The 13,642-nt window shown below is 35.1% G+C and overlaps 1 protein-coding gene across 4 annotated transcripts in view; it reads right to left on the bottom strand.

The window, feature by feature from the left end:
• Positions 1-435: 435 nt before the first annotated feature.
• Positions 436-13,642, bottom strand: part of FYB1 (FYN binding protein 1) — a 181,338-nt gene continuing 168,131 nt past the window's right edge. For all 4 annotated transcript variants that reach the window (XM_027520104.1, XM_027520102.1, XM_027520103.1 and 1 more), the window contains 3 exons: positions 5,729-5,762; positions 3,343-3,374; positions 436-2,554 (listed from right to left, as the gene is read on the bottom strand). In XM_027520104.1, the coding sequence (XP_027375905.1) occupies positions 2,532-2,554; positions 3,343-3,374; positions 5,729-5,762 (89 nt within the window). In that variant the 3' untranslated portion in view covers positions 436-2,531. The remainder of the gene's footprint in view (positions 2,555-3,342; positions 3,375-5,728; positions 5,763-13,642) is intronic.

Below are 13,642 nucleotides of genomic sequence, written 5' to 3'. Positions count from 1 at the left end.
GCATATTGGGAGAAAAAGATAGAAAAGAGGAAATGTAGGAGGGAAAGAGGGATGGGGAAGAAGTGAGACAGGGAGGTTGAGAATGAAATAATTGTGAAAGAAGACTCCAGAGAAGGCAGGAAAACGTGAGATAACAGGTTGTGGCTTTGACTCTGAGTGGTGACATCTTATTTTCTGGGTTAGTGTCTGGATATGGACCAAGGCTTCACCTTGTAGGATATTCGAAGCTTTTGCACTTGGTTATCTCAATTTCTATCACAAAACAGGAGGTGGATATCAGGGACATCAGTGGTGGAAGGTTTGGTTTGAACTTGAGGTATCCCATCCTCTGAGGCCAAAGCCAAAAGAGGTAAGAATGGGCTCAAACACAGTCTTATTCAAGTTATGGGACAGAAAGCCTGCTAGCCTTGATGGCTCGATAAGTAGGAGGCAAAGTTATCTGTGAAGGTATTATTTATTTGTCACTCTTCTCACATGACAAAATTCCTCAGGTAAAACCAAAACAGAAATGATATTTAGTATATTAAAATTAATACTTCAGATATTTCCTTTATATGAAGGCAATTACCTATTACATAAATCTTTCACAGGCATGTATCTGTTTCTTTGTATATGAACCAAAATTCTAAAAGATTCTCCTGATATAATTTAGCATTTTTAAAACTGACTTTGTCTTGAGTTTATACTATTCTCAATCAGAAGAAAAAATTACTGGAAACATACTGTCAGTGTATTCTGTATATTTGTTACCTGATTTAACAATCAAAAACCACATTTGGATGATGTAATTTTATCTGATTTTAAAGTAAATTCATCACATGAGCAAATACTGTCTCCCTCTAACAAAAATTAGACATCAAAATATTCCATAATTGGAAGCAGTCTTTTAAGATCAGTGTCTTCTAATCTGGGAGCCTCAGACTCCCAGAATGTATACATGGAATGATAGTAGTTGATGATCTATTTTTACATTTCAAAGTGCCTAATAGAAACCCCACTTAACCCATATGAAGACTTTGAATTCCTTTACAATTACTTGGAATTATTTTAATTCAGAGGGGCTACTCTTCAGAATCTCCAATGGGTGGGCCTTTGAAATATTAAAACATGGGTAATACATTAATCATTATTTCATCACCGAGTTTTAAAAATCAGGAAAAGCTTCTAAAGCACAGGGCTAGGGCAGAGGAGGATTATAGAAGTTAACTGATAGTGAAAACATTGGGAAAAACTGACTTAGTCCAATCTTGAAATTTGCAAATGAGATAACTATTAATAGGAGGAGGATTAATAATTTATCCAATATCACATCAAGGTTCATTAATAGCAGAGCCAGCATTAGGATTTGCTCAATTCATATGTTGTTTGTTTAGTCACTAAGTCCTGTCTGACTCTTTTGTGACCCCATGGGCTGGAGCCTGCCAGGCTCCTCTGTCTACGGGATTTTCTAGGCAGGAATACTGGAGTGGGTTGAAGTTGAAAAAGTTTCCTAATATACTTTTTTCTTGGGTGTTAGGTCTCTTCAGTTTGTGTCATGTTTAGTGTTCTTAGCATTTGGAACCCAAATGATTCACATTTTGTTTTGGGGTTGTCTTTGGTTGAGTACGTACTAATATGAAACACCCCAGCCCAAACGCTAAGATTTATTAATTTGTATCCCCTCTATTGGCTAACTTTCCAGTAAAGTGGTTTAAAGTTTTTTCCATGGAGGTAATTGAAAAACAAAACCTTTAAAAGAGCCTTCATAGCAAAGAGGTGCATTAAAGGCTAGTTACTTTCAAACTTCATTCTTCATAATTTTAGGGTAGTCTTCATTCATATCCACTCTAGTTACAATAGAACTTTAAACAGAATTATACTGTTAGCGTACAGTTCTACAAAAAGAAAACATTTTAGACTCTTCCACCGTTTTAATCTTAGGTGTGTATAGGAATTGCATACATTCTCATCAAATAATTAAAACATATTCACAATTGACAAATGGAGACAAACTTTATACAAAAGTTCCACTACTACTATCATTTTTAAAAACATTTAACCCACCAATAAGAGAGGAGACAGCCCTGCCTTTTAAAAGCTAGGTAATTTGAATGGAGAATATAAGATATGATCATTAGAAGTACAAACAATAGTTTTCCCTCTTAGGAAAAGTCTAAAAATTTCCTTCCTTATATTTTTTGTTGTTCTTTATATTTCTTTAGACAACACAGTCATTTCTTCTCAAGTGATTTTTTAGGAAGAGTTGTCTTTTAATGGACTAAAAGAAGTGCCTTCATTGTAGCTGAGGCAGAACTGGGTTTTTAATATTTCTTACATCTTATAAATACAGTCTTCTAAGACGTTGATTAGGCAGAGCTATCGCTTTCCAAGTCCAAAATTTCAAGATGTATGAAAGTAATTGGAATTTTTTGACAAAAGTACTAAGTAGCTTTGTGCATTCATTTTCTATGATACTCGATAAGACAAGCCAATTAAAACCCAGACTTCACATTGATGTCAAATGAACATAGCAGAAGGACCAAAACTGAGAGCTAGTCATTGTCATAGATGCAACCTGAAAGAAGAAAACAAATTTAAATTAGTTACACAAAATGCATATTCTCTAAGTGTTCATACATTGGAAATGTAAATGATTCATACTGTCCTGGTTGAGGATTAAGAAAAAGTAGAATTGGCTCACTTTATGAAAAAGTAGTTAAATGGAAGGCCATATGTTTATTTAACACTCATTGCTTAGTATACTTTTCCAAACAAAGTTTCTGGACAAATCTATTCTCTACCAAAATGAGACTCAGGATTATTTAATCTGAAACTTTATTAAATATACTTTTTGAAAGTAATTCTGGATGAGGCTGAAAATACTAGGCATCAGTAAGAATCTTACATTTAAAAGGAGACTAAAAGGAACATTACACTATGCTTCATTTCAGGTGAGATTAAATTTTTAGATCGTAATTTAGAAGTGTTCAATGCTTAGATAATACTAACGAGTAATACATGTTATGAAATATGTACCTATTTACTGTCCAAGCACAAATATTTTTTGTGGGTAAAAGCAATCCTTATTAAGATTCATGGTATAATGAAAGATTCACTAAATATTTTTATTCTTTTATTTTTCAAAGGAAATAAAGAAGAGATTTTCTCTTGATTTCCAGTCATTTACAAAAATAAGTTTTTTTTTTTCATTATACCAAGGTATTTACATTTCCTAACATTTTCAGATAATTCAAATTCTGATCAGGTTGGAAGGCTCTTATTAATCCAGTAAGCTATTTCCAGTATTTGTAAGAACAGTAAATTCACCATTCTTCCCTGTGGTGAGGGCCACATGAGACTTACCATCAGCAATATCATCATAAATCTCTCCATCACTGTTAAGTAGAAAATAAATTTTACTTTAATGAAATAATCTTCTTAATATTAAAATAACATTAGGTTAAAAGTTTAATAACACTATTTCATGTGATACAAGGCATTTAAGGATGAGAAGTATTATGATGATGAGTATTATGTGTTATACATTTATAAATGGGAAGAAATTTCATATACATCTGCATCTTCTTTTATTGACTTAATCTAATCTTCTGTTTCGTTCTTAAACACACACGCACACACACAAACTTATTCTATATCACAGACATACAGAATAGTGAAAACATGCCCCAACAACACAGACCATGCCTTATTCATCTTTCAGTTGAACTATAAGCCTAGCATATATCTGTCCTTGGTTAAGAAATGTTTGTTGAACCGAACAAACTGAAAAATCAAAGCACAGTACTCTGGGGGCCCTCATCTAAAACTCTGATGAATTCTTTATGTTTGTTAACATCGGATGTATACTACTTTCATGTGAACTTCAAGTGTTGAAGGAAATACAAAAATATTTGGCATAGGAAATGGGTGTATCATTTTTACAATGTTTCTAATTATAATTTGTACATATTAATTAAAAAATATATAAGTATTGGTTACAAAATAAGCAGCCAGGATATGGTTCATAGGTGATTCTTATGTTACATAATTTAAAAAAATGTTTGTGGTTATAGGCAGCATCCCTAATAATAGTTAGTGACTTTTACACATTTTAGGTTTTATCTGATCCTGAATCTTTGTGACATATTCTATTCCACACACACACTGAGTCCCTCCTATGTACCAGGAGATTTATAAGACACAGCCTTTGTTTCTAGAAGCTTATAAGGTAATGGAGGAGACAATGACACGCAAGTAATTAAAATAGAATTATAAATATTAATAGAACCTTGAAATGGAGGACACGGTTTTGAAGTGCAGAAATGTGAGGTGGGTTTGTCACTTAGTCCAGACCTACTCTTGGTTCCTGCACTACCTTTGTGCATTTAGAAGCAACAGGCTTTTCAAATTGCTGCTAACCATGGCAGATGCCGTGAGTTCCCTCTGTCTTCTGTTTGAATCCTTTTTCTGAGATTGAGGAAGGATTTGGCTAATGGAAATTTGATACAAATGCAAAGAGGACAGATTTTTTCTACCGTTCATTCAATAAACGTTTATTAACTGTTCACCTCAATAGATGGTAAAGCAATAATTACTTAGAGAGTACATTTTCTGAATTCTTTCTAAATCATCCTGTAATAATCACTGATGAAGATGTGATCCCATTATTTGTCACACATTCTCTCCTTGAAATTTTTATCTTTCATAGAGTAAAGCCCATTAAAAAGTCCAATGCCTACTACTGTGATTAATGCTCTGAAGAAAACAAAAGTGTTATGATTATTTTTCTCTTGATTCTTTCCTAGTTTGCTGACAGAGCACTTAACCTTCAGTTGTCTCTTTCTGATGGTGTCAGGTTGTTTATGGATACAGTTTGTGAATCCTCCTTGATTTCTTAATTATGCCGAATTCTGTAAATCTCCAGATTGGTATATGATCTACTGTGATAATGGAGCTTGTTTCTTACACCGGTTTACTTGGGACAGAATCTTATAACATTGGTGGGGGGGAGGGAGAGGGGAGTGTGACTCTATTAGCACTAGTACCAGACCATGACAATGTCCTATTCATAAAAATAGAAGAATCATTGACCTCTATCTTTTCTTTTTGGCATGCTTCCAAAAAAGGCAACTTAATATTCTATGATGCATGGCGTGAGTAAAGAAAAGCCCTCAATTAGGAGCCAAACTATAAGCTGTTAGCAGGTGATATTTGTACCTACTCTGCAGAAGCTATTGATCTCTGATCAATCCAATCAACTGCATTTTTGTTTTGTTTTGTTTTTTTATGTTTTTTTTTTTTTTTTTGGCTGTGAGGCATGTGGAATCTTAGCTCCCTGATCAGGGATCAAACCGATACCCCCTGCATCGGAAGGTGAAATCTTAACCACTGGACCGCCAGGGAAGTCCCTCAACTACATTAATAGCTAGTGAAAAGCAAAGTATTAATGAAAGTGCTCGCACTTTTGACCTATATCCAATGTTTGCTATGTCTGTCTCCAATGAATATATAAAACCAGCAATGGTATAACCATGAATGAGAAGGGCTCCTCTTTTAGATTTAAAAGAGTGATACTTAAAACTGACTTCATTATGGATACTACCATATTGACATTAGTACAGAGTATTGTTTTAAAATTTGTTTATGATAGTTTAGTAGATTATGTTATTTAAATGATATTAGGAATCCTTCCTAAAGAAAAGAATATCATTCTTTTTGAAAGTATAGTAGGAGCAGAAAATAGGCTTACTTGTCCACCAAGTAGCTCCGAAGGACATAACCATCTAAGAAAGAAAAAGAAAACATATTTTATTAACAATATAAACTTTAAAAGCCTCTACTATTTTTAAATAAATTGAAATAGCATTTAATAATTAAATATCATATAATATATTGAGTAATTATATCTATCTCCAAATATGACTCATTTTTGTGTGTCCACTGTTCTCTTTCTTTTTTCTCTCTCTCCTGTTTTCCGCCATTTACAATATTTCTTCCTTCTCCCTTAAATTAAAAACCAATATTTTCTTTTCTAAGCTACTGTATGTTGTAGCCCAAGCTTCTTTCACAGTTTAATCTATTTCTTCAAGGTGTTACCCATGTGGCACAATTTTAAGAATTTGTTAAGCATAATTTCTCCAGTTACAAGAGTAGGTCACGGGGGTGTGTGCTTAGTCATTCAGTCATGTCTGACTCTTTGCGACCCCATGGACTGTAGCCTGCCAGGCTCCTCTGTCCATGGGGATTCTCCGTGCAAGAATACTGGAGTGGGTTGCATGCCATCCTCTGGGTTGGATCTTCCCAACCCAGGAACCAAACCAGGGTCTCCTGCATTGCAGGTAGATTCTTTTATCAGCTGAACCACAAGGGAAGCCCAGGTCATGGGTAGGGATTTTAAATATCTCCAGGTCTAAGACTTAACTTTTCAATTTTTTTTTTACACTGTACAGTCAGAATTATATTCTACTCCCCTTTCAGATCCACAGTCTAGTGGTTACTTGGGGGAGTGTGCATTCGAAAAAGTTTCAAAACAGCTCTCTTATAATCAGCGTGAAAGATCTTCCACTACTGCTTTTGCCGCTTGACAGAATGTCAATGTTTGTATTTTCATCTTTCATGGAACAAATAATTATTAGAAGAGCAGATATCAGAGATTCCAGTGATTCCTCTGTTAAATAGAAAATAGACATTTGATACAGGAAAGCAAATTATTTTTTTCCACTTTATTTTTGCCCCTCTTGAGCAAAATACTCCTAAGAAAAAATATGGACTATTTTTCACAAGAAAGTGTCTGCTGACATCTAATTAATGTACTAACCTTTATAGCTGTTAGTTTTGTGTTAGCACCTGGTCACTATTGCATGCTTACCATTAGTACCGTTTATAGTTTTGCCAATCAGCATCTAAATAATTTCTTTCACTGAGTCAATTTATTGGTTTTGCTCCACCTCAGATCTGGTTTTGGGTTCTAAATCAGAGTAAATGTGTAAAAAATGACAAAGCAGAAAGTTTGTAAATGAAAATTAATACCAATGTTAATAAACTTACTTAAACATATTAATATCATATTGCCACTGACTTAACATGCAAAAATTTTAAGTATAATCATATAACTGAAATTGTACATTAAAATTTAAGGAAACAAACTTTCCCTTGACATATCCCAGGGTAAAAATACTCCACCAAATATTCTGTCAAGAGATTCACCACTTTTTGATAAAAATTTTTATCAAATTTTTTATCTTATTTTATGAGTCATATTTGAAAAATAAAGAATCAAAGTTATCTCTGAATTGCTGTAGCATAGAGGTAATGAAGCATGTGTCAAAATGATAAAAACAGACTAAAGTAATATTTTTCTTGGAATATTAAAAAATTAGACCACGTTATATCTTCCATTTTATTTCAATTAAAGCAGATGTGGGAAAAGTTAATATAAAGGTCATCTAAAATTAATATCTATGATCCTTGGGTTGCCTTTGATTCCATAGTTCTTTCGTTTCACATTAACAAACTTAAAAAAATTTAAGGTTGGACATCATGCATTTAGCATGATTTTTAAAGGGGGATAAGCTCATCTTTAACAAATTCAATTCTCTGTGTGTCTCTCAAAAGAGAAACTCTGCAAATAACAGACTTTTAAAACAAACTGCAGATTTTGTATCAGGGTTCCAATAGTGGAAATCTGTCTTTACCTGTACCTGTGCCTAGGGCTAACATAAAGTGTGAACCATTTCTACAGACAGTGAGAGTCATAAACTTTATTTTTTCGTTAGTTAAAATTAATGGTTATGTTTTCATTTTTAATTTTCTCTTAAAACAAATTGGAAAATAAAACAATACAAGTTAAGTGTTCCCATAATATTCATGTTTAAATTAATAATTTAAAAATAACGACTGAAGCCTTCAATGATGAAGTCAATCTCTTTGTTAGTTGTCTGGGCTTTGTAAAGTATCTGAACTAAAATTAGAATGTAGACAATTAGAGAAATATATAAGAAATAAGAAAATAGTGCCAAAGACTGGAATTATTCTGGCATCAAATATATTTATTGTCATTTGTAAAAAACATTTAGAAGGTCAAAAGAAACTAAATCCAAAATAAAGAATATAATCCTCATTTTGGAAATTAAAGGTTTTTATTTTCCAGTGCTAGAGGAGCCTGGCAGGCTATAGTCCATGGGGTTGCGAGAGTCAGACATGGCTTGGTGACTACACCACCACCACTATGGACATCTATTTTTTAAAAACTCAATTATGCTAAAATTGTGTCAACATGGATAAAACACTATCTGTAATTAGGTGTAAAAGAGTCCTTTCAGTGATCAAAGTTAATAACTCATAATGCAGTTTAATTACCTAATCTCACAAAATTAATTATAAAAAATATATTTTCTTAGCTTCTCAAACCTCTATTACATTTTCTCCTATATCTTGTCTGTTCAAGAGTTCTAACCACATTTCCTTTTGAGGAAAGCACTAATGTTGTTGCTGTTTTTGTAGTTGTTAGAAACACAAACATCAATGATTGGGAACATTATTTGAGAGCAAACATATTAAGAGGTTGGAGCAGGGTTGGTCCTGCGCGGCTCTATTTTAGTTCCCTGAAATGATGTGATCATTTGGGGCTCATTAACTATAAAATCAACATTAAATAGCATTTCTACAGGGTGAACAACTTTTAATACAGCTTAGGTTTTGCTATCTAGTACCTTTAAAAATCTCTGCTAAAACTTCATTATATTAGAAGCATGATTCCCGACAGTGTCAAAACAAGTGTCTTACCATGAATTTTTATACAATCTCTCCATTATAGTTCCTAGAAACAAATTTTTGTTTGTGGTAGAAAATGTTCTCTTTGCTCATATGTTCCACGTACAACCATCATAGGGAACATTAATGAAAAATACAAACAAATGAAATAAACAGAAAAACTCACCGTAGTTCTGAAACATGCAGAGGAGCTGCTGTGTTTAGTTAGCTCTTTAATATGATGGACACTGGCACACCAGGGAGTCTCATATATCATATGAGATTATTATTTGGAAACTTCACATTCATAGAGCAGAACATAGAACACAGTGGCTTGAAGCAAATGCTTTGAAATATGTGGTGGGGTAGAGCTAGTTACAGAGAAGGCAATGGCACCCCACTCCAGTACTCTTGCCTGGAAAATCCCATGGATGGAGGAGCCTGGTAGGCTGTGGTCCATGGGGTCGCCAAGAGTTGGACACAACTGAGCGACTTCACTTTCACTTTCATGCATTGGAGAAGGAAATGGCAACCCACTCCAGTGTTCTTGCCTGGAGAATCCCAGGGACGGGGGAGCCTGATGGGCTGCCGTCTATGGGGTCGCACAGAGTTGGACACGACTGAAGCGACTTAGCAGCAGCAGCAGACCTAGTTAAGGAAGTCACACCCACCCCTATACACGCCAGTTAATTTCTTCCTTTAACGATTACTTGGTACAGGGCAGATGTGTCCTAGAACTAATGACTGACCTTTCCGAAGGGCGTTGTGAATATAAAATTACCAAGGATATGCAAAGCCGTCTTTGGAATAAAATGAAAGAGATTGTTGTTCTAATATTTTCAAATTTTTTACTCAGTAAAAATGATGAATTGTATTATTTCCTTATCATTTCATTTGTTGTAAGCAAGCCCAGAAATAAAGTTAAATGTACTCAATTTGGCCTCATGCAGTTTAAAAACAATAAAGTCACATTGTATACTTTTACCCAGGCAAGTGAAACAACGTCCAACTTCAAAGAAAATGCTCATAGTGGAATAGAAATTAAAAATGAAATGCAGTATATAATACTAAATATAAATTATTATCCTAGTATATTAGAAATGTTCTCTTTCCTCTCTTTTTCTCTCCCTACTTAGTTTTAGGGTTTCAAATCAGATGAATTATTAAATTTCTGAATAAAAAATTTTTTCTTCAGTTAGCATGTGTTGTTTTAAAATGAAAAACAAAATTACCAAAGCAAAGAAATGATCAATTGGATTAGGGACATTCAAAGTACCTTTAAAATTCCCCTTCCTTTGATGCCCAAAGGAAATGGAGAACATTTTGACCACAAATACTTCATGTCTCATTCCACACATTTTTGTAGGAAAATTTTCTCTTGTGACAGGAGGTGGGAAAACTCACAGTTTATGAGACATTGACTTGAGGAAAATGCACAAATATTATCAAGAAATTCTAAACATTTGGGAACGTGCCATCAAATATATATTTAAGATCTCAATGCCTCTACAATATGCTCTTCTACAAGTCTGTGGCTGAGACTTTTTCAAATGTGCTAATGCCAGTAAAAGTGGCTTGTACTCTACTCCACAGTGAGAAGGGATTACTGTTCATGCTTTAGCCTTGGATTTCTATCATTACAAATTATGTTTAAGTAAACTATGGTTTTCTCTCTCTCTGTCTTTTTTTTTTTTTCCCAGATTAAAAACGAATAGAAAGTAAGGAAAATGTTAGGATCACCATGGTGCTGGATTGCAAATGCTATTACTGCTAATTACATGTAGAAAAAGGAACGGAAAGATTTAGAGCTTCTCAAATGATACACAATAAGTGAACGGAATCACACAAGAGAACTTGTGTCTTAAAACAAGTTAAACTATTCAACAGACTTCTTCCCACAAATGTCAGTATGTCAGATTTTCATCTGGTTAAACAATTGCAGTCTCTAAATTCTTATACTCAATTCAGCGAGTCCCAAACAAGGTATCAGGCAGTGTAGAATGCGTTGGCAATACAATGTTGAGAACATTTCATTGAAGTTACTCTCAAACTCAGAGTTTAATAAGAGTAATATGTTGTTAAAGCAATAAGGACAATTGCAGCAGTAACAGTAGTGGTATGGTGGAACAAGGGAGAGATTCATTGTGTCAGGGAGGAGGGAGTGAGTGTGCTTCCAATTTTAGATGACAACTGGTTTGTTTTTAATAGATAATTTATGGGCATTCCAAATAGAATAAAATAGTATAGAAGGGCGAAATAGCACAATTTACTCAGGGAATGACAAGTCAGTAGTCTGTATTTCTGAAGTATCAGCTGCAGATGGGAAATAGTTGAAGAGGGGAAGGCTAGATCATAAAGGATTTTATATACTAACCCTAAAGACTTCATGTTTTTAAAAAAATAATATTCGGGTAACAGTGTGGTGAGTGGAATGGCTGAGAGTAATGGTAAGGGACACATATCTTTTGAAAGGTTATTGGAATAATCCAGTGAGGGAGGGTTAAATCCACACAGCAACTGTCCCAAATCCTATAGTGATGTTTGAGGAATGGATCAGAAATTAAGAAAATTAAGAACGTCAAGGATTCAGTTCAGGGAAAGAATAAGGAGCAATTTTGGAAAAATTAAGAAAGATAAGAGATTTGGGGAAATAAAAGGGAAATGAAATAAATCTGATCATTGAATTGTGGAATAATGCAATTGAAGATGCTTTTGATGGCCCTCCCATATACTTTTACCCTCATGATTTCAGGGCTTTGTGGTTCGACTTGCAACTGATAGTAATTGCATTTTCTATTTATTTACTGATGACTTTTTTTTTTTCTAGCTTCCAGAACTTTCCTTGTCTGCTTTCTCAGTGTCCTGAATGACTGGCCACATGTCCAGGGGTAGGCTTCAATTCCTGATGGACAGGAGTTGATGTATAAATACCCCTATTTGTTTCCCACCAGATGGGATAACACTGTTGCTTGAGCCTGCCAATGCAGAAATAAGAGATGTGGGTTCAATCCCTGGGCCAGGAAGATCCCTGGAAGAGGGCATGGCAACCCAATCCAGTATTCTTGCTGGAAGAATCTCATGGACAGAGGAGCCTGGCAGGCTACAGTCTACAGGGTCGCAAAGAGTTGGACACGACTGAAGCAACTGAGCGTGCAAGCTGCACCTACCCAAGTGATACCTCTTTTTGATAACAAGGTTTTGTTAGCTGCCTTCTCTTCCCAGGCTACTCTGCCACTTGCCGATGGGAGTTTCCCAGACTCACCTTCCAGCTGGGGAGGCCAAACTAAGACAAAGTCCAGGCCAAAGAAAGTTTTTAAATAAAAAACAACTAGTACACAAGATATAATAAGATGATTTTCATTCTGTTTGAGATGAACCCCAAACCACCAAAGAACTGAATTAGTTATTCATGAGCTTGGGAACTGCAAACTGCATTGGTCCTACACCAGGAAAAAAAGAAAAAGATAAAAGTAACAAGGAAAGCTTGATTTTATCATGTAATGTTTTCACTTCTCATTTTTAACAGATGATACATTCTTAAGAGGATGGGAGCCCTCTGGTATTCATAGTAGTATTTAGAATGATTGATGTCCAAATAGAAAATGACAGCAGATTACAAATTAGCCCTGCATGGCTGCTGCTTTTTCTCCTGTTTAAGGTCTGTTGATTCCTAGATAGGAGTCTGCTCCAAATTTCTGTTCTTGATGCTGAATCTACGTCTGCCCATCTGTATCTATACATGTTTGTTGCTGAGGTCATTTACATCCTGTTACTCAGAGTCTGTTCTGTGGACTAGCAGCATGAATTACGTGAGACCTTGGGAAAACTCCTCACCTCAGATCTACTAAATTAAAGTCTACATTTCTAACAAGATCTCTGTGAAGTGCATGTACTTTTAAATCTAGGAGCATTGCTCTAGATGGGATCTGTTGTTAAGGACAGGAATCTCCGGACAGCAGGTCAAAATAAGCCTGAAATTTGTTCTCTGGAGAAGGGTCCATATAACAAGCATTAGAACAATTGTCTGTCGTGAAAAATGAGACATAATTGGAAAAGCAGAGGGAAAAAAACTATCACTTGGGCCCATCACCCTGCGCGTGTGTGGATGCTCATTCGCTTCAGTTTTGTCCGACTTGCTGTGACCCTATAAACTGTAGCCTGCCAGGCTCCTCTGTCCACGGGATTCTCCAAGTAAGAACACTGCAGTGGGTTGCCATGCCCTCCTCCAGGAGATCTTCCTGACCCAGGGATTGAACCAGCGTCTCTTATGTCTCCTGCATTGGCAAGTGGGTTCTTTACCTCTAGCATCACCTGGTAAGCAGCCCCTTCCATCACCTTAATCAGCCATTATTAGCATTTTAGTTTCATTTACATATTTTTAAAACATGGCTGTAAAGAATTCCCATCCTTTATTAAGCAGGCTTCTTATTTCTGTTACTAATGGATCATAAGCATTTCCTCATGTTGTCATAATCATCCTGGAAAATATTCGATTTGGTATATTCATCATAACTTTAATAATTTAAAAATATTGAGCATTTAAAAAATATTTTGGCAGCCATTTAAAGCATGCAGTTATCCGCATTTAAGACTATTCCTTAGGGTGTGTGTTCACAAATCCTGGATTGAATGGGGGTATTCTTTGTCTCCTGCAGCTTTGTCTTCAAATTATCTCCTGTGACTTTCTAGTCTTAACATTACATACCCCTGCCTGTTATCCTTTGTACCCACATTCCATTTTTCCCTTTTACAGCCAACCACACCTTGTCCATAAAATTTTAGATCCATTTTCCCCACCCTTGAGTCACTGTGTTTTATTCTTAAAAGATCCATTTTGGTTCCTGTCCCTGAGTCACCTTCCTGTCATTAAAATTGAACTCAGAGTTTTCCGTGCAGACTTACTGGGCTGATA

The sequence above is a fragment of the Bos indicus x Bos taurus genome, chromosome 20, assembly GCF_003369695.1.
Source record: "Bos indicus x Bos taurus breed Angus x Brahman F1 hybrid chromosome 20, Bos_hybrid_MaternalHap_v2.0, whole genome shotgun sequence".
In the NCBI taxonomy this organism is placed as follows: domain Eukaryota; kingdom Metazoa; phylum Chordata; class Mammalia; order Artiodactyla; family Bovidae; genus Bos; species Bos indicus x Bos taurus.
This window is presented reverse-complemented; position numbering and strand designations above follow the sequence as displayed.